Source organism: Henckelia pumila, chromosome 1 (assembly GCF_033568475.1).
Source record: "Henckelia pumila isolate YLH828 chromosome 1, ASM3356847v2, whole genome shotgun sequence".
Taxonomy (NCBI): Eukaryota; Viridiplantae; Streptophyta; class Magnoliopsida; order Lamiales; family Gesneriaceae; genus Henckelia; species Henckelia pumila.
Window position 1 is genome coordinate 69,358,269 of NC_133120.1, and position 21,375 is coordinate 69,379,643.

The 21,375-nt window shown below is 39.9% G+C and overlaps 1 protein-coding gene across 6 annotated transcripts; it reads right to left on the reverse strand.

Annotated features, from left to right (window-relative positions):
• Positions 1 to 11,796: 11,796 nt before the first annotated feature.
• LOC140875790 (serine/threonine-protein kinase Nek3-like) lies at positions 11,797 to 14,757 on the reverse strand. 6 transcript variants are annotated; one of them, XM_073279576.1, is made up of 6 exons: positions 14,209 to 14,757; positions 13,838 to 14,113; positions 12,650 to 12,699; positions 12,473 to 12,554; positions 12,334 to 12,383; positions 11,797 to 12,026 (listed from the first exon to the last, which is right to left on the reverse strand). In XM_073279576.1, the coding sequence occupies exons 2-6, from the start codon at positions 13,962 to 13,964 to the stop codon at positions 12,021 to 12,023; spliced, it is 315 nt and encodes a 104-aa protein (XP_073135677.1). In that variant the 5' UTR covers positions 13,965 to 14,113; positions 14,209 to 14,757; the 3' UTR covers positions 11,797 to 12,020. The 6 variants fall into 6 exon arrangements, with proteins under 6 accessions (XP_073135677.1, XP_073135681.1, XP_073135676.1 ...); XM_073279580.1 differs by adding an exon at positions 13,120 to 13,200 and having other exon boundaries at positions 11,797 to 12,058; positions 13,838 to 14,757; XM_073279575.1 differs by having other exon boundaries at positions 13,838 to 14,757.
• Between the last annotated feature and the right edge of the window lie 6,618 nt (positions 14,758 to 21,375).

The following is a 21,375-nucleotide window of genomic DNA, read 5'->3' on the forward strand; positions in this document are numbered from 1 at the left end:
AATACCACATAATCCGGGAGATTGTGGAAAGAGGAGACATCAGTGTCGAACGAGTGGCCTCTGCAGACAATATCGCTGATCCACTTACTAAGCCTTTGCCAGGACCATTGTTTGACAAACATCGCGAAGCAATGGGTCTACGTAGTATGACTAGTTGGCTATAGGGCAAGTGGGAGATTGTAAGAGTGGGTGCCCAGTGAGCCAACTGTGTGGCTATGGGTTTTGTTGACTCTTTGTACAAACAATCTTTTGTTTAATATTATTTACACTTTTATGGCAATGACTTTATATTACTTCATATTGTTATATTGTGATATACTATTGTTGTTTTGATAAAGACCTTGAATATACTATAGTGTATGTAAGATGTGGTAGAACATGGAGATGTCTATCATGAAATACATCTTATAGTCACTGTATATTCTAAAACCGTTCCTAGTCGATTGAGCCGTCCGATAATAAGGATAAGGATCGCTCGAGTTTGAGACTAGCATTTGCAATGCGGAGTACCACGTTTCATTGGTAGGGAACATGGAGATGTTCGAAGCATGCAAATGGATATTCATAGGATGAATAGTCGAACTACCCTATCCGGACTTTCCAAGTGGTTATCACTTATCGAGTGGATAAAGTCCGCGGTTTTGGTTGTACACCATTAGTCCTTACGACTTGAAACATCATGGAGACTCTATATGCTAGTACTGTGCTTTGACTCGTTTACCGACTCTGAAGGGGTCATCAGGTGTCGAGATTGGGTACAGTTACGACACATATAGGAGTCAATGCATTGTTGTCAAGGATTCACCACATACTTGCGAGTGTGGATATCCTATGCGATCTGAGGAGATATTAGTGTGACAAATCTCTGGCCAGAGTACTTGATGTGATTTAAGAAATGGTTTCTTAGTAGCACATGCGATGTCACTAATTTGATCTTCAAGATGTATTGCATAGTTATCGAATCTTGAGCGACTCTCGATATACCAATGGTTGTTGATTCGATCGGGATATTTGGATGAAGGGACCGTACTGTACGTTAACCAAAATCTACTGGTTCTTGTAGGCACTATCAGTGATACCTAGGGAATCATGGGGCGATGTTGCTAGGCGCTTTACCATGATTCGTTGGGCAAGTCGGAAAGTGTTGTTCCGAGTCACAAGGAGTTGTGAGCCCACGGCTAGCTGTATCCCTGAACCATTGAGGGTCACACAGTGTAATGGAGTTTTAATCCCCGTTGAGATAGTTAAATTTAAAGAGTTAAATTTAATGAACTAAGGAGTTGGACTTCTTAAATAAGAGTAAGGGAGTAGGATTTCCTAAAATGACATAGGGATGGACATTTTTGGAAACCACTGAATTCGGATTCAGGAAAATTTATTTTGACTTTAAAACGTGCAGAAATGGTTTCTGTGCACATTGGTGAAATCGTTTCATCAATCGGAGTCACGATGAATTTTATATTAATTTCTGAACGAGCGGGCTTTGCTTGTCGGGCCCCAGCTTATGACTAATGGGCCCTAAGGTGTTAGTGGCCTGCATTATAAATAAGTTATTTCAGTACAGAAATTACACACAACAGGTCATAAATTTTGAGAGCAAATTTCGAAAACCCTAGACCCTCTCAAAGTCGATCGGCCGTCCCCTCCCTTTGCTCTGCCCGAGAAAATTCCGGTCTGTGATTTTGAATCGCAGTAAGGAATAACGAATCAAATTCGTGTATTCTCTTCGCAGAAAACTTCTGATAGATTTTCTAGTGCAATCTATCAGAGGGATTAAACCTCTGTTCGTGGACCTGATTGAAGGCGTTCATCGGTTCCAGGGAGAGACAACAAGAGCAGAATTGTTCTGTTGGTGTCCATTAATCTCGTTGCGAGATTTGAGGTAAAATTTATTTAATTGTTATTTAAATTTTACACACACACGTAATTCAATCGTTGTATGGTTGATACCCACACCATGGAATCGTTCCATGAGAAAAATTTTAAACTTCCGCTGCACCGGGTATCAATCGTAATTGGTCTGGGAACTCGCCAGTTTTCCAACATTGAATACTCGAGTTCGATTGATTCTCGAGTCCCGAAAATCACATACTGCATGTTTATTTGTTGGTGTGAAATTGATTGATTTATTTTGTTTACACTTGCATTCATATTGAACCGAATATTCGATTCGTTTTGAAATTAGACGATTTAGGGAGATATATTGATGTGGCTTTGGATTTCAAGTTTTTCCAAGTGCTAGAATACTTCTTATAGTTGCTCTAAAGTCTAGGGGTTTGAGTTGTGCGACATCCACCCTGAATGGGAGTGCAGGTAGGATGTTGTAATGACTTGAACCCGGGATCCCAACCGAGTACCGACTGATATTTCGATTATCTGACTTGATAATCTCGAGTTTTGAAGTCATGCATACGTCCACCCTCATTTGATTTATTGATGATTGATACATTTCAATATGAGGTGTTTAATTGATATTTTATGCTTGTCCCTTTTACTTAGAAATTATATTTCTAACCGGGTTATCCGGCTGTTGTTTTTGTTTGTATGTGTACTTGAAAACAGGAGGATCAGGAGCCGAACCGAGTCATCTGGGTTAGCTCGGGGTGAGAATGATAGAAGTGAGACACCGTGTGTCATAGGGTTGTGCCTTTTGGACTTGTATTATTTTTTATTAGTTGAACGAACCCTATCGTCGAACTTGATATGATGTATTTTGTGCAGAACATAGAATATTGTATGTTCTAAATATTGATATGTATGTGTGCATGGGTTTTGAATTGATTGTAAATGATTTTTTTTGGCTTGTGGAAAGCCTGGGATTTTCTGTCCGATTGGCCTGCGCGCGAGCAAGGCTTTCCCTCGCGCGCGCGCAGGGGAGGCCTGGGGGGACTCGGGTTATTTTGCCCGTGCGCGCGCGAGCTGAGTAACTTGCGCGAGCGCGAGCAATCCCCTGCGGTCTCTGTCTTGTAACCCCGTGCGCGCGCAAGGGATGTATCTCGCGTGAGCGCGAGGTCTTTCGCCGGGCTCTGTCGAGCTAGCCCCCGCACGCGCGAGCCAGGGTATTTTACAAAAAAAAAAAAATTGATTCGAATTCCTTGGCTCTCAGTGTTTGATTGTGGTTAATTATTCGGGTTTATAAGATTATAAACGGGGTCTCACATTAAGTGGTATCAGAGCGATAAGATTCTTGGAATTGAACTAGAGTGAGCGGGGTAGATCGAGTCCTCATGAATTGAATTCTCGCATGTGATTGATTTATTTAAATGATTATTTAAATATGTGCGAGCATGCTTTATTGATTCTTGAATTAATTGAATTACATGAGTTGTGATTTAATTTATAAAGCATTAATTACGTGATATATATCTGCCTTGTGATATTATCTGTTCTCGAATAACATTGAGATTCATGAGCACTCAGAGCAGAGTTTTGGGCACCGAGGTTTTGAGATTGAGATTGAGTTTGAGATATTGTGTCCTAACCCTTTGATATCAGATGACACCTGGACGATCTGTGAGAAAATATCAACCACCCTTGGTTCCTCCTTCTACTGAGAATCCGCCGCCAGTAGTAACTCCTTCGAATGATCAGGGTAGTACTGGAGTAGATCAGATGGACGCTACCGCGACCCCTATGGAGACTCTATTGAAGAGATTTCGATCATTCCGACCGCCGACCTTGACGGGTACCGAGAACTCCGTTGATTGTGAAAGTTGGCTAGAGGACATTGATCAACTCTTTGATTCTCTCGACTATACCGATTACCGCAGAATCAGGTTAGTTATTCACCAGCTTCAGGGTGTTGCTAAGAATTGGTGGACCACAACCAAGAGGGCTAATGAGAATCGAGGCACCGCTGTTACTTGGAGTTTGTTAAAGACTAAATTCTATAAGCGATTCTTTCCTGTCTCGTACCGAAAGAAAAAGGGTGCCGAATTTGCAAATTTGAAGCAAGGAAACCTGAGTATTGAGGACTATGTGAGTAAGTTTGACAGTCTCTTGAGGTTCGCACCTCACATAGCAGACAATGAAGAAGCCAAAGCCGATCATTTCATCAACGGCTTGAATCCTGAGATTTTCACTTTGGTCAATACCGGGAGACCCAATAACTTCGCAGATGACATGGATCAGGCTAAGGGAGCCGAAGCTGGACTTTTGATGCAGTGAGGAAATCAGTTAGCTCCTCAGCAGCAGCAGAGATCTTTTAAGTCTCAGCCTGTTTTTTTTCAGCCACAGCAACAGTCTCAGTATCAGTACCAACCTTCTCAGCAATCAAATCAGTCTCAGAGGGTTGAGAGAGGTAACAGTGGCAGAAACAGACGAGATCAGTATAAACCGAAAGGGAAGCAGTTTAAGAAGTCTGGGAGCAGTTCATCGATTTCCAGTGGCTCTAGACAGTTCAGTTTTGGGCAGAGTTCAGGGTTTTCAGGAGTATTGTGCAGTAATGTGGAGGCCGTCACCCTAGTGATCAGTGTCGAGGCGTGTTTGGTAGTTGTAACATTTGCCAGCAGCCGGGTCACTTTGCTAGAGTCTGTCCTCAGCGGGGATCCGATAGAGCTCAGAGCGGCAGTTCTTCTCGACCGCCAGCTCAGCCCGAGAGATCAGCTTTTGCAGTCCATTATTTTCATCCCCAGCAACAGTCTCGTCAGGGAGGTAATCAGAATCAGAACCAACCTTCTCGACAGCAGGTGAGGGTGTTTGCTTTGACAGAGAATCAGGCCAATGCAGCTCCGAATGATGTGATAGCAGGTAACTGTTCGATTTTTGGTTATCCTGCATATGTTTTGATTGATACGGGTGTTTCTCACTGTTTTATTTCTGAGAGATTTGTCTTGATGCATGATTTAATTGCTGAGCCTTTATCTGATGTTGCTTCTATTACTTCACCTTTGGGTGGAGAAAGTGTTTCGGTAATATTGGTCCGAAATTGTATGCTAGAGTCCGAAGGGAATTCATTTGAGATAGAATGCATTGTACTTGGATTATCGGATTTTGAATGTATTGTCGAGATTGATGCTCTGACCAAGTATAGGGCAACAGTAGATTTCTTTCAGAAAGTGGTCCGATTCAGACCCGATATGGCAAACTAATGGAAGTTTTTTGGTAAGGGTTCTCGATCCAGAATCCCTTTGATTTCTGTGTTATCCATGACTCGTTTATTATAGGGAGGAGCAGAGGGATTTCTGATATGTTCAGAGGTCTAGCCCTGAGTTGACTGAGATACCAGTTGTTAGAGAGTTTCCTGATGTTTTTCCAGATAAGATTCCTGGATTACCGCCTATTCAAGAGATCAAATTTAGCATTGAACTTGCACCAGGTACTCAGCCTATTTCGAAAGCGCCTTACCGGATGGCTCCGTTAGAATTGAAAGAGTTGAAGGAGCAGTTAGAAGATTTGATTGCCAAGGGATACATCCGACCTAGTGTATCGCCTTGGGGTGCTCCAGTGCTTTTCGTGAGGAAGAAATACGGTTCTATGCGACTGCATCGACTATCGCCAGTTGAATCAAGCGACGGTCAAGAACAGGTATCCTCTACCTAGGATTGATGATCTTTTTGATCAACTGCAAGGTTCTTCAGTGTATTTGAAAATAGATCTAAGATCAGGGTATCATCAGCTGAGAGTTCGCGACGAGGATGTGCCTAAGACAGCCTTCAGAACCAGATATGGGCATTTCGAGTTTATAGTCATGCCGTTTGGTTTGACCAATGCTCCAGCAGTTTTTATGGATCTGATGAATCGTATCTTTCAGCGGTATTTGGATGAGTTTGTCATTATCTTCATTGACGATATTCTAATCTATTCAAAGAACCGTTCTGACCATGCAGAGCATTTGAGGATTGTATTGCAGATTTTGCGAGCCGAACAGTTGTATGCTAAGCTATCAAAGTGCGAGTTCTGGTTGGACCGAGTTGTTTTTCTAGGCCACATTATATCGGGAGATGGAATTTATGTGGACCCCAGTAAGATCGAGGCAGTTATGAATTGGCCGAGACCGACATCAGTGTTAGAAATCCAAAGTTTTATGGGTTTAGCGGGTTATTATTGCCGATTTATCAAAGATTTCTCTTCCATTGCAAAGCCGATTACCCAGTTGACCCAAAAGAATGCACCATTTGTTTGGTCCGAGGAGTGTGAGGCCAGTTTTATTGACCTGAATAAGAGGTTGACCAGCGCACCGATCTTGTCTATTCCATCAGGTACGGGAGGTTTTTCAGTTTTCTACGATGCTTCTCACCGTGGTCTTGGATGCATTCTTATGCAGAGGAAGCACGTCATAGATATGATTCGAGGCAGCTGAAGCCGCACAAGACTCGCTATCCGATCCATGATCTTGAGCTTGCGGAAATCGTTTTTGCTTTGAAAATCTAGCGCCATTATTTTTATGGTGAGTCGTTTGAGATATTTTCTGACCATAAGAGCCTGAAATATTTGTTTTCCCAGTCCGAGATGAACATGAGACAGAGGAGATGGATGGATTTTCTTAAATACTTCGACTGTGAGTTCAAGTATTACCCGGGAAAGTCGAATGCAGCTGCAGACGCTCTTAGTCGAAAGCTTTGCTACTTATCTCTCGTTACGATTGGTGTCTCTCAGATGATTGAAGATTGTTGTACTTCTGGTTTGGAGTTTGAGACCGATAGGAGATCCATTAGAGTTTTTGCGATTCAGGCCGAGCCAGAGTTGTTTCAGTTGATTAGAGAGGCTCAGAGATCTGATCCGAGCAGTCAGAGTTCGATAGAGAGAGTCAGATCAGGTCACCAGTCAGAGTTTCAGGTCAGGGATGATGTGTTATTCATGAATAACCATATTGTTATGCCCGATGTTTCTGAGTTGAGACAGCGTATTCTTCGAGAGGCGCATTGCAGTTGGTTCAGTGTACATCTCGGAGGCCGAAAGATGTATAATGATCTAAAGACTCAGTTCTGGTGGAAACAGTTGAAAGGAGACGTCACGAGATTTGTGTCCCGTTTTCTGAATTGTCAACAGGTGAAAGCCGAGAGGAAGAAACCAGGTGGATTATTTCACAGTTTACCTGAATGGAAGTGGGATCACATCGCTATGGATTTTGTCACGAAGCTACCGCGCTCAGTCAGAGGTTGTGATGCGATTTGGGTAGTGATTGATCGGTTGACGAAATCTACTTGACGATCTCTGTCAGAGAGGTTGTGAGACTGCACGGCGTGCCGAAGTCGATAGTATCATACAGAGATCCGAGATTCACTTCTCACTTTTGGCACAGTCTACAGAAGGCATTGGGTACTCGTTTGCACTTGAGCACAGCGTATCACCCTCAGACCGACGGTTAGTCCGAGCATACGATCCATACTTTGGAAGATATGCTTCGAGCTGTAGTGCTTGATTTTGGCTCAGGATGGCAGGATTCCTTACCTCTAGTGGAGTTTTCGTACAATAACAGCTTCAAGCGAGTATTGGAATGGCACCTTTTGAAGCTTCGTACGGGAAAAAGTGCATATCTCCGTTATTTTGGGATGAGATTTCAGAATCACATGAGTTGGGTCCAGATATGATTCGTGACATGGCAGAGCAGGTGAAGTTGATTCGAATGAAGACAGCCCAAGATCGACAGGCCAAGTATGTGAATTTCAGACGCAGACCACTGTGTTTTGATCAGGGAGACCGAGTGTTTCTGAAGATTTCTCTGTTCAGAGGCACTGTCAGATTCGGGAAAAGAGGGAAGTTGTCGCCGAGATTTATTGGACCATATGAGATTCTGGAGAAGATAGGCGATCTTGCCTATAGGATTGCTCTTCCTCCGTCTCTTTCAGGCATCCACTATGTGTTTCACGTTCGATGTTGTGGAAATATCATCCGGATCGTTCCCATGTTCTTCAGCCAGATGAGGAAGAAATATATGAGACTCTGAGTTACTTCGAGAGACCGATTCAGATTCTTGACAGGAAAGAGAAGCAGGTCAGAAACAAGTCGATTCTGTTAGTGAAGATTCAGTGGAGTCGTCACGGAGTAGAAGAAGCAACTTGGGAGACCGAATCTGATATGAGGCAACGATTTCTAGAGTTATTCGATTGATGTGAGTTTTTCTTCTGTATGATTCTTTCTTTGTTTCAGTTTTGATCTGTCAGATTTCGAGGACGAAATCAAATCTTAGAGGGGGAGAATGGTAAGGCCCTGAAATTAATTATTTCGTGATTAGCAGAGTTGATTATTATTTATACTGAATTAATGGAGATTAATTGAGCCGGGATTGAATTGTTGAGTTTGGAGTTTCAAGGACCGGATTGCAAATAGTCGGTTGACTAGTCAATGGGGAGTATATTATTTGACAAGACTTATTATTATTCTCTATCATCAACACCACCCTCTCTCCTTCATTCCTCCCTTTCTCTTCACGCTAGCCGAGAGAGAGAAGCCATGGTTGTTGCTTTTTCGAGCTTTTCTTCCTTCCAATTCGCACGATCCGACCGTCAGATTTTCGTTTCGAGTTGAGATTCACGATCACCGCAACGAGGGCTTCGTTTTGACGTAAGTTTTGCTACGATCCACGAACTTTGATTTTTGTCGGTATGTCAGAATTTGATAATTTTTGGGTATGTTGTTCTTGAGCTAGCATAGACCGTGTATTCAAAATCGGTTCGGAAAAAGAACGAAGTTTGGATTTTATATGATTTTTTAGGCTTAATTTCGAAAATGGGTTTTTGGATTTTGGTTGGATTTGGTCGTTTATGTTGGTTTAGTAGATGGTTTGAAGTGTGTTGATGATGATTGTAGATTGAAGATTTTTGGTTTGACCGTTTATAGTCGTTATGCCGTCGAAATCGAGTTTTGGATTATTGGTTGTATTGTTTCGGTTTGTTTTTCGGATTTGTTTGAGTTAGTAGATTGATATCGAATCCATAGGTTCTACATTTTCAGATTTGGGTTGAAGATTCGGGTTTGGAACGAACTTGAAAGTTTGAATCGATTCGAGAATTGAAGACGATTTGAATCTTCGACGAACTTGAAAAGGTAAAAGACAACATTGAATTGAATGGGGTTGAATACTCGAGTTCGATTGATTCTCGAGTCCCAAAAATCACATACTGCATGTTTATTTGTTGGTGTGAACTTGATTGATTTATTTTGTTTACACTTGCATTCATATTAAGCCGAATATTCGATTCGTTTTGAAATTAGACGATTTAGGGAGCTATATTGAAGTGGCATTAGATTTTGAGTTTTTTCAAGTACTAGAATACTTCTTATAGTTGCTCTGAAGTCTAGGGGTTTGAGTTGTGCGTCATCCACCCCGAATGGGAGTGTAGGTGGGTTGTTGTAATGACTTGACCCCGGGATCCCAACCGAGTACCGACTGATATTTTGATTATCTGACTTGATAATCCCGAGTATTGAAGTCATGCATACATCCACCCTCATTTGATTTATTGATGATTGATACATTTCAATATGAGGTGTTTAATTGATATTGTATGTCTGTCCCTTTTACTTAGAAATTATATTTCTAATCAGGTTATCCGGTTGTTGTTTTTGTTTGTATGTATACTTGACAACAGGAGGATCAGGAGCCGGACCGAGTCGTCTGGGTTAGCTCGGGGTGAGAATGATATAAGTGAGACACCGTGTGTCGTAGGGTTGTGCCTTTTGGACTTGTATTATTTTTATTAGTCGAACGAACCCTATCGTCGAACTTGATATGATGTATTTTGGGCAGAACTTAGAATATTGTATGTTCTAAATATTGATATGTATGTGTGCATGGGTTTTGAATTGATTGGAAATGATTTTGTTTGGCTTGTGGAAAGCCTGGGATTTTTTGTCCGATTGGCCAACCTCGCGCGCGCGCAGGGGAGGCCTGGGGGGGACTCGGGTTATTTTGCCCGTGCGCGCGCGAGCAATCCCCTGCGGTCTCTGTCTTGTAACCCCGCGCGTGCGCGAGAGGTGTATCTCGCGCGAGCGCGAGGTCTTCCTCCGGGCTCTGTCGAGCTAGCCCGCGCGCGCGAGCGCGGGGTCTTTTATAAAAAAATTGATTCGAATTCCTTAGCTCTCAATGTTCGATTGTAGTTAATTATTCGAGTTTAGAAGATTAGAAACGAGGTCTCACAATATGTCACACTGTCCGCCAAAGGATTTGGAGGACAAGGAAGCATTGAAGGGATTGCATCCACGACAGTGGATGATACACCTTGAGCTTAAACAAAGGAGCATAGTCGGGTTATAGACTATAAATTTAGCGCTGACTGGGAGGCAACCAGTGTTTTCTTTAAATTAAATATTTATTTTTTTATTTTTTTATTATCTTTTGTTAATCCAAGCTCCTCACCCGTCGTTTTCCATATGTTGCCCTGTTAAGTGAAGTTGATGTTGGTGCTCTACTGTCGGAGGAGGATGTAGAAGAATCCTCAGGGCAGTGTTATTTTTATTTTATTTTCTTGCGTTTAGTGTCATTCATTTTTGTTTGTGTTATTTTGTAATTTAAGCATTTGGGGCAATGCTTTAAATAAGTATGGGGGGAGAGTTTATTGCATTTTACATTTAGTCTTGCATTTTTGTGTGTCGAGTTAGGATAATGAATGGGATCCGATGATGATAGTGAAGTAAAATTGAATTTTATTGAAAATTCTTGCCCTTGACTTGACATGAGAGACCTTAGGTTGAACCGTGAATATTTTTAAGCAATCCTGTTAAACCAGTGAATTGTAGAGAAAAAATTGATGAAATTTTTGTCTGCTTGGCCGTTACACGGCACTAGGTGTTTAGTGGTCTTAACTGTATCCTGTGAATTTTGATGATCTTCTAGCATTGCACTTATGATCTTGAGCGCACCAATTTTTTTAAAAAAAATGATAAAAAAATTTGAAAAACTCAACTCCATCCGGGTCATGGAAGAGGACTTGAAATCCTAATTACCAATTCCAAGGCTAAGTATACAGACGAAATGAGGTTGTTTTTCCAATAAATAAAAAAGTTCTTAATTTTGAAAATAAAATAAATAATAACAACTTCATCTGGGTTTCGGACAAGGGATTGAAATCCTAATCACCTAGTCCGAAACTGAGTTTGCGGGTGAAATGAGGTTGATGCTCCATCCGTACTATAGACGAGGGGACTGAAATCCGAATCCTATCAAAGTTGTAGCTAAGTTTGCGGGTAATTTATGGGGCTTAAGAAAGTCGGATGCAAAATCCGGCGGTGCGTAATAATATAATCTCAAGGGAGGTGCGTTTGTTAGAGGTATTTGGAAGGAATGGGTGCACGAGAGTGATACTTGCACAGATGTGTTAATAGCTCGCTAAGAAGTCTTGTAAATGGATTCTTTCTAAGTTGCATGTAACTGGAATAACAATGCATACACACACACACGTTCACACTAAATAAAGGGTGTATTGTGAATAGTTGAGGGTATTTTATGAGTTTGGGCTATACTTAGACTTCACTGAGGCTATTACTTTCCCATGGCATTATCCTAATTTTGTTTTGTGCATTGTGTTTGTTTTGTCATTTGTCTTGCTCGGGGGCGAGCAAGATTCAATTATGGGGGAGTTGATAAGTATGTTTTTGTGCATATTCTTTTGTTATTTTCATGTTTAGTTTGCATGCTTTTTTAGCGAACTTTTAACAACACCGAAAAATACAACAGTTTTAAAATGACAAAGACAATGGATAAAATCCGTTGTCGCTTCTCAAATAAAAAAACAAAAAAAAATTTAATATACAAATTTCAATATTATAAATAAATCAAAATTTAAAATTTCCAAAATAAAATTTAATATACATTTTTCAATATTACAAATCAATCAAAACTCTAATTCTAATTCAATCTACACGGTAAAATAAAGTAACTTAAAGCCACAGTTACAGCTTCTCCTCCAAGATGCAAATTTGTCTGATCCAAAAGCAACCTAAAGGAAAACTTTGAGATGCAAAACCGCAACTACTATACAATGTGATTCTTTGCCTGCTCTGCTGTAATACCATGTTGAAATGCTTTATACAAGCTTTCTTTGGTAATTGCACAAATGATGAGGTTTGGTAGCTCGTACTCAACCCTGTAATCTCAGCAGAAATTGTCATTCTTTCACTGAAAAATAGCACATTCCGGAATAAATACATTGAGGTACAATAGCGTATAAATACCACATTTTGGTGTTAATATAAGGGGCAAAATAGAATTTATCTTAGCAAATACGAGACGTGCATCAACATTACTCAACTCCCATTACTGGATTTCATGACAAATCAAGATTTAGAGTCAAATCTTTATCATGGTTCAGTGCTCAGAATAGATTGATACAAGTGAAGACTAAACAAAAAAGTCGACAACAATATGCCAATAAGTAGAAAAATATAACTCACAAAGGCTTTAAATGCTGGTACTCGAGTAGCCATTTCATACACACAACATCCTGAATATCATTACAAGAAAAGTTAGCAGCAAAAAAATAATGTAAAAAATTTAAGTCAAATAATAGAAACAAAACATAAATAGGCTAACCCAAGGACCAAATGTCCGACTTGGAACCATAAGGTATATCTGCAAGAAGCTCCAGGCACATGTAGCTTGGTGTACCCACTATCTGTGATCACACAAGAAGTAATTAAGAAAACAATATTTAATTTTAAATATTGAGAAAGATAAAACCCCTGAGAAATTAGCATTCCATAAACTTACAGAGGAAGCAAGATCATCAGATGTCAATACTTTTGCAAGCCCGAAATCTCCTGAAAGCAACAGCATAATGGAACAACTTTTAAACACAGTAATAGAAATCTGAAATGAGTTATTCATAATTGAACATTTAGAATATCATGAATACAACATATATTCACTCACCTAAGCGGATGTCCTGCTCTTTCGTCAAAAATATATTCGAACACTCAGAATAAAAATGTAGATTAAAAGATGAACCTTCAAATACGAACCGGTATTCGTGACATACTGATAACTATCAATTTGTATTATAATATATGGATACTTGTGGCATTATATCGTGATGATGGTACCCAGTGTATGATGAACTTGGATCTAGCTCCAACCCCAAAAGCTTCGCTCAAGGGGGGATTGTCCAATTTCATATATGGAACTCCCAAGAATATTATACAGCCGAATGTGAGACCCAACAGTTTAGAATCTTAATATACCTTGACATCGCAGTGGAGTACATGGTTGGTATGCAAGTAATCAAGCGCCATCAATAGTTGAACCAACCACTTGCGAAGTTTCTGTTCCTCATTCAATGTTCAGTTGGCAAAAGTAGCAGAACCGGTAACGAATTTTATCACAAACTTATTAAACATAAAGATTGTATGATAAAGCGTGGTATTACTTTTTTTATTATAAATATGAATAGATTTTATACATCGATAAAGATCTGTAGGACAATTTCATAAGAGATCTACTCATATCATAAGTAACTATAAAGTATGCGATGGATCATTGACATTATCATTGAAATGAAATGAAATAAAATGATAATTAAATTATTGTGGAACCGAACGAGCTTATAATGAAATGACAGATATATTTCTTTCCAATATTTGATGATCATTCATCAAAGTGAATGTTCTTGAGAAGAGAATACTAGATAATGTAATGAGGTACAAGATTTTTATTAATTTCGAGAATAAAAAATCTTATTGTTAACCAGAGTTTTACTTTATTCGCCGATATTAAAGTCACGAAAATAAAATTTTATACCAGACAAGTTTCTATGATACGATCGATACATGGGATGAGGTTTTAATTCAATCAAATTCATTAAAAATAAAAAAAAATTTATGTCAAAAATATTAATTTAATTTTTATATCAAATATATTATTTTTTCATTATAAATATTATTATCAAACAGCATATCTGACCTGTTGGAGCTTGACCGGCCAGTCCCACTTGTTGTGCACTGAAAGTCATATATTGATATTGAGCTCCACGAAAGTTCACCTTGTAAAGCTTCTTTAGCTTGAACCTCCGGAAAATAATTATGAACATCAAATAATAAGAGCAGTGATATATATAACTTGTCTAACATTGGACTTGTTGTAAACTTTCAACGCTCGTTTGGCATGAGGTCTGAATCCACGCAACCTACAGGCATCGACAATCGTGATCATTCCCGGATGCCGACATTTATCACACATCTGGTAAACAAGTTTAAGATCCGATTCACGAGTCCAATGTTAATCTATATCTATGAGATTCAAAATGACACAATAACAAGGAACAAATCACATACCTGATGGTAGTGAGCAGCATCTCGATAACTGCAGAAGAAAATCCAACACATTAATAATGAAAAGCTAACTACTAACTAACTGATTTTTCAAACCAGATCCTAATCCAATACGTGGAAGAGAAAGATGTTCGAGATAACACATTCATAGTTTACTCCAAAATCCACAATTCACAGTACTAGAGAAGAGATGACTATCATAAAAATTATTCATACCATCTGCGGAAGCGGGGGGACGATCTAAGACTATATATCGATGAGGTAGGAGGAAAGTGTACGTGATTTCATCATCCTTCAAAAAATAACAGCAATCACACATTCAGAATCTAAACACAACAGGATCGATTATTTAAAAACCACGGTTAAAACAAATGTCTCGTCCCTTTCTTAATCCTACAACAATCCACCCCTTCAGTCTCAAACGCACGCACCAAAAAACCTAAAACCAACGAATCAAGCCTAAAAACAGCTGGAAACGTGTATCACTTTCTTAGGTTTAACAAATTCTAGAAATAGATTGTTGAATAGATTAGGAGAATTCGTCGTGATTTAGATTAAATTTGGATCTTAGATTTTGCCACGTGTATGCATAATTTTTTCGGTACCTGCGTGCATCTTGATCGATTTACTTTTATCGAATTCATATCCCAAGGGTTAGTGCGAGTTTGCTTTAATTTCTTTTATTAATAATTTATTTGTTAGTTTGAAATTTAATTGAATTTATCAAATCACTTTTATTGTTTAGTTTATATTAAGTTAAAATAAATATATTTTGGTAATCGTTAGCCAGTCCATGTGGGATCGATATCTGGACTCTTCATCCACTTACTACTAGTTGACCTAGTGCACTTGCATAATTATTTAATAACGGAATTAGTCGGTCAAAGAGCATGGGGAAAATGATTTTATGTTCGATTTCAGCATGACCATGTATTCGAGAGATTATCAAAATTAACCAAGGCCGAGATCCAAAACTGATAAAACTCAAAGAACAAACCGAGGAAGGAAAATCACCCAAGTTTCAGATTTATTGTAATGGAATCATATGGATGAGGAAAATATTGTATATACCATATATTGACTATATTCTACATGAGGTAATGCAGTCTATTTCGGGAGTTCAAAGATGTACAAAGACTTGAAAGGAAACTTTTGGGGGAATGAAATGAGAATGATGTGGCAAATTTTGTGGCTAGATGCTTGGTGTTCCAACAAGTTAAATCAGAACATCAATGGTCCAAAGGATTATTTCAACCCCTAAAAACCCCAGAATAGAAATGAGAACATATTTCTATGGATTTTGTTCTGGGCTTTCCAAAATATCGTCAAATCCATAATGCAATACGGTAATCATGGATAGACTCAGTAAGTCTGTGCATTTCTTAATCGTTAATAATCTTAAGTCCATAATATTAAACTAAACATAGAACCACAGCTATGTATTAAACTCTTGTTATATAGGCTATCCATTGTCTTGTAAACTGGACACTCCAGTTGATGATCATTAGGCATGCTTAACGGGCCGGTTAGGACTGAAACCGGCCCGATACCGGTCCAATAAACCTGGGACCAAGACCGGTACGAAAGAACCAGACCCAAAATCGACTCCAATCCATTAAGCTTAATAGATTGAACCTTTTCTTTGTTTTCGGAACCGATTCAATCGGTTCCGATTCTGGGATCGGATCTGAACCGTCATCGGACCCAACCCATAACCGAAACCAGTAAATTTTTTTAAAAAACAATTAGGCCATTGGGGTAGCCGTTGGCCCAACGGTTTTATCAGTAGCCGTTTCAAACAGCTGCTGAATTATATATTGCAATTTGGCCACCAATTTTGGGGTCCCAATTGCAAACCAATTTTTTTTTACCCCCTAAAATTTACCGCTATAAATACAAGATAATTTTTTAACATTTGCACACAACAATATTCTCTCAACTCTACATTTCTCTACAATTTTATCCAATTTCTACATTTATCTACAATCAATTTTCTCTCCTCGCAATTTACTCCAATAAATAATTTGAATTTCAATTGCATGTGTCATCTTCAAATCGTGGTGGTTAGTGGTGGTGGTCGTGGTGGAGCTGGATATATTCCCGAATTTGGTGAAGATTTTGGCTACTTGTCCAACTTTGATGACGTAGAGGAAGAACCCATGGAACTCCCCAACAAGGATGTCGGGACACCATCGTCCACCCGAGAAAGCAATATGATGTCAACAAGAACGACTACAATCCAAGCAAAACGAAGAAAATTTTGGGATCACTTTGATATTGAGAAACAAGGTGTAACGCCCCGTTTTTATCTTAAATGAGTTATTTGAGTTAATCGAAGATTACAGAGTTCTCGAGCTGATTTGATTTTGATCAGGGTCCTTTTTGTAAATTTTGGAAATTTCAGGGACTAAAACGCAAATATTGATTTTTATATATTATCTACACTTAGATTAGAATTGAGAAAGTCTTCTTCTCCTCCCCTAACCGAGATCCTCCATTAGAACGCCTTCAAGCTTTTCCCAAGCTTTCAAAATCCAGTCCGAGCTCGATCCGTCTGTTAGAAATTATTTCTGAAGGCAGATTAGCGATCAATGCAGCGAGAGCTCCGTTATATCGTAAGTTTTTCTATGATCGGATACATTCTAGTTTTTGGATGTTGTTAGAATCGTTCTAGATTCGAGTATGTTGTTCTCGACAGAGTTCTGATCGTTTATTATCTGTCGGTTTTGAAATAGAGCGACATTCGAATTTGTTATGATTTTTGGAAGCCATTTTCGAAAATCATGGTTTTGAGATTTGTTGGGTTTGCCTTGTTATAGTTGTATTGGCTTTGATATGAGTTGATATCGATATTGAACTGCTGTCTGCGTTGTCATTTTGTTCAGTTTATAGCCGATATGCCGTCGGTTTGAGTTTTGAGATTTCGAACCATTTTGAGTTGTTGAACTTGGCTAGTAAGTTGATCATGGTTATTGATCTTTGATTTGTATCTGAACAGATTCGTTTGGAGTTTGTCAAGCCCAGGGTTAACAGCATTTTGATCGTCAAGAGTTGGACGAAGATCGGTAAAGAGTTTTCCTTTAGTCATCGTTTGTTGTTTAGGTTGTATAGATGTTGATACAATCTTTTGTTGTAGCTTTTCCAGAGATTGGAACTACTTGCCTTGAAAGGTAAAAGCAATCATCGTAGCGGGATAGCATACTCGGGACTGTTGGTTCTCGAGTTTCCCTTTCAAATCACATATTGCATCAATACTTGTTCTAGCATGTGGAACTTGTATTTTGGTTGTTATTTGAGTTGTTTATATGGCTTATGTTTATGTTTTGTTATGCATTCATCTTGAGCCAATCTTGTTTCTAGCGGGCAGAACCGCCCCTTTTTGTTTAGACATTTGGGAACTATGATTGAGTGGCCTAGGTCGTAGTCGTTTCGCCTGGTGCTAGCATACTCATTATAGTTGCTCAAAGTCTAGAGGAGTGGGATACGTGGCACCACCTCGATTGGGAGAGTCGGTGAGTTGTTACGCGATCTCCTCCTCGGGATCCCAAAAGCACAGCAGCAATCCCTCGTTTATCAGATTTGATATCCCGGTTTAAAGACATGCATTTCATTATGTTGTTATTGATTTTGTTGTTGTCTTGAAAGCATGTTTATTGTTGTATTACTTGTTATGTTGCTTTTACTGGGATTATCATTCTCACCGGTTATACGGCTGTTGCTTTGTTTTGTATGTTTACTTGGCAACAGGTGGGGCAGGACCAAGTCAGCAAAGGTCTGGTTAGCATCAAGAGGGAGAGCTAGTAGTGAGACTCGGTTTAGAAGTCGTGTCAGCATGTCTACCTAGTGATATTGGAACATGTTTAGATATCGAACTTCGTTATGTTGTTGTATTGATTATGCGAGCTTTGTTGAAATGTTATAGTTGCATATTCTATAATTGGAGCGAGTGAGTGACTCCAATTCTTCATGTATTAGTTGGAGAATTTGTGATGGTAATGCATGATAATATTATGATGGTATTGTACTTAAATTCTAGCATGAATTCTGCTGTTATTACTCTGTTTCTGTCACCGCTCGATCGGCAGAATGTTACCGATCGAGCGATGGCAATTCTTGCAATTCTCTGTTTCTGCATTTCATTGGCCGCTCGATCGGCAAGATCTTACCGATCGAGCGGCACTGGTTTTACCCGGGCAGAACTTGTGATGTTTTTGGCTCGCTCGATCGGTAAGATCTTACCGATCGAGCGGAGCACTGTTCATTTTTAAAAAAAAAATTTATTGCTTTTAATCTTGGATTATAGTTTGCCTTAATTGTTGTTTAATCCCGAGATTAGATGTTTAGAACCGAGGTCTCATATTAAGTGGTATCAGAGCCTTAAGATTCTTGGTCGAACTAGAGTGAGCGGGGTAGATCGAGTCTGCGTGTATTGGCTCCTCGCATGTGTTTGAATTATTTAACTGTGTACTTAATTCCATGCAAGCATGCTTTATTGTTGAGAATTATGGAATTACATGTTTTTGTGATTTAATTTATAAAGCATGATCTACTTGAGATATAATTGTTTCTGTTATCGACTGTTATCCGGTATTCCAAACGGTTGTAAGGGCACTGATTGTAGCGATTGAGATATCTCGTGTCCTAACCTTTGATTATCAGAAACATACCGCCAGTTATTCCTACAACTGAGCAAGCTAGTACTGAAACGGTTGAGATAGATGCTACGGCGACGCCTATGGAAACCTTGCTGAAGAGGTTTCAGTCGTTCAATCCGCCGTTGTTGATGGGTTCAGAAAATCCAGTTGACTGTGAGAGTTGGTTGGATGATATTGATCAGTTGTTCGATTCCATTGATTACACAGATGACAGCAAAATCAGGTTAGTCATTCATCAGCTATGTGGGGTTGCTAAGAGCTGGTGGATCATGACGAAGAAAGCATTTGAGAGTAGAGGTACGGAAGTTACTTGGACTCTTTTTAAATCTGAGTTTTATAAGCGATTTTTCCCTATCTCGTATCGCAAAGATAAGGGAGCAGAGTTTGCCAATCTGAGGCAAGGGAATCTGAACATTGAAGAGAACATAGCTAAGTTTGATAGTCTGTTGCGTTTTGCACCGCTAATTGCCGGAGATGAAGAAGCTAAGGCAGATCAGTTCATCAATGGTTTGAACCCCGACGTCTTCATGTAGGTAAACACCAACAAGCCTAACAACTTTGCGGATGCCATGAATCACGCAAAGGGAGCAGAAGCAGGCTTGTGGAGGCAAAGAGGTAATCAGGTTGCACCTCAGCAATAGAGGCAGTATCAGAACCAACCATCTCAGTATCAAAATCAGCCAGCTCAGCATCAGAACCAGCAGCAGAGGTATGAAGGTGGAAGCAGTGGGGGAAACAAAAAGGATCAGTATAAAGCGAGAGGTAAACAGTTCAAGAGGCAGGGGAACAGTTCTTCAAGTTCCAGTGGTTCGAAGCAATTCGGTTCAGGACAGAGTTTTAGATCATCATCCTTGTACTGCAGCAAGTGTGGGGGAAGACACTCACCGGATCAGTGTGTGGGAGTCTTTGGTAAGTGTAACACCTGTCAGCAACCGGGACACTTTTCTAAGGTGTGCCCTCAGCGTTTTAGAGATCGAGCTCAGAGTGGAAGTTCATCTCAACCTGTAGCTCAGCCTGAGAGGCAGTCTTTTGCAGTTCACTCTTTCCAGCCCCAGCAGCAGAACAGACAGGGAGGTAACCCTACTGCAAACCAGCCCCCGAGACAGCAGGCACGACTTTTTGCCTTGACAGAGGATCAGGCTCAGGCGGCACCTGATGATGTTATAGCAGGTAACTGTTCGATTTTTGGTCATTCTGCTCATGTTTTAATAGATACAGGTGCTTCCCATTCCTTTATCTCTGAGAAATTTGTGTTATTGCATGCTTTGCCTACTGATTTGTTGCCTACAGTAGTAGCTGTTACTTCACCTTTGGGTGGAGGAATTGTTTCTGTCAGATTAGTCAGGAACTGTGAACTGTGTTTTGAGGGAAATTTGTTAGAATTCTACTGTATTGTACTTGGACTGTCAGATTTTGATTGTATTGACGGTATAGATGCTTTAACCAAGTACAGGGCAACAGTCGATTGTTTTCTGAAAGTTGTCAGGTTCAGACCTGAATTGGCAGACGAGTGGAAATTCTTTGGTAAGGGTTCTCGATCTAGAATTCCTTTGATTTCAGTGTTATCTATGACTCGTTTGCTACAGAAAGGTGCAGAAGAATTTTTGGTGTATGCAGTTGATGTACTGAAATCTAGCCCAGCTTTGGTAGATTTACCGGTGGTTAGAGAATTTGCAGATGTGTTCCCGGAAGATGTTCCTGGTTTGCCACCTATTCGAGAAATCGAATTCAGCATTGACTTAGTGTCAGGTACTCAACCTATCTCCAAAGCTCCGTATCGTATGGCACTTATTGAATTGAGAGAGTTGAAGGAGCAGCTTGAGGATTTGATTGCCAAGGGATACATCAGACCTAGTGTATCGCCTTGGGGTGCTCCTGTGCTTTTTGTTCGGAAGAAGGATGGTTCTATGCGCCTCTGTATCGAATACTGCCAATTGAATCAGGCTACAGTTAAGAACAGGTATCCTTTACCCCGAATAGATGACCTTTTTGATCAACTGCAGGGTTCTTCTGTCTACTCTAAGATTGATCTGAGGTCAGGTTATCACCAGTTGAGAGTGCGAGAGGAAGACGTTCCTAAGACCGCATTCAGAACGAGGTATGGTAATTTCGAGTTTATAGTCATGTCGTTCGGTTTTACTAACGCTCCAGCGGTTTTTATGGGTTTGATGAACCGTATCTTTCAGCGTTATTTAGATGAGTTCGTCATTATCTTTATCGATGATATTCTTATCTACTCGAAGAACCGTACTGACCATGCTGAACACTTGAGGACCGTGTTGCAGATTTTGCGAGTTGAGCAGTTGTTTGCCAAGCTGTCGAAATGTGAATTCTGGTTAGATCGAGTTGTCTTTCTAGGTCATATTATTTATGAAGATGGGATTTCTGTCGATCCCAGCAAGATTGAAGCGGTTATGAATTGGCCTAGACCTACTTCAGTGCCGGAGATCCGAAGCTTCATGGGTTTAGCTGGTTATTATCGCCGATTCATCAAGGGTTTCTCGTCTATTGCCAA

Bases quoted from the DNA above. Each gene is read 5' to 3' on its own strand.
- LOC140875790 (XM_073279576.1), bottom strand. From the start codon at position 13,964: ATGTTCATAATTATTTTCCGGAGGTTCAAGCTAAAGAAGCTTTACAAG. The intron at 12,700-13,837 runs GTCAGATATGCT...TGTTGCTTTCAG, and splicing joins GGCCGGTCAAGCTCCAACAG to GAGATTTCGGGCTTGCAAAA. The intron at 12,384-12,472 runs GTTAGCCTATTT...AATGATATTCAG, and splicing joins GTCGGACATTTGGTCCTTGG to GATGTTGTGTGTATGAAATG.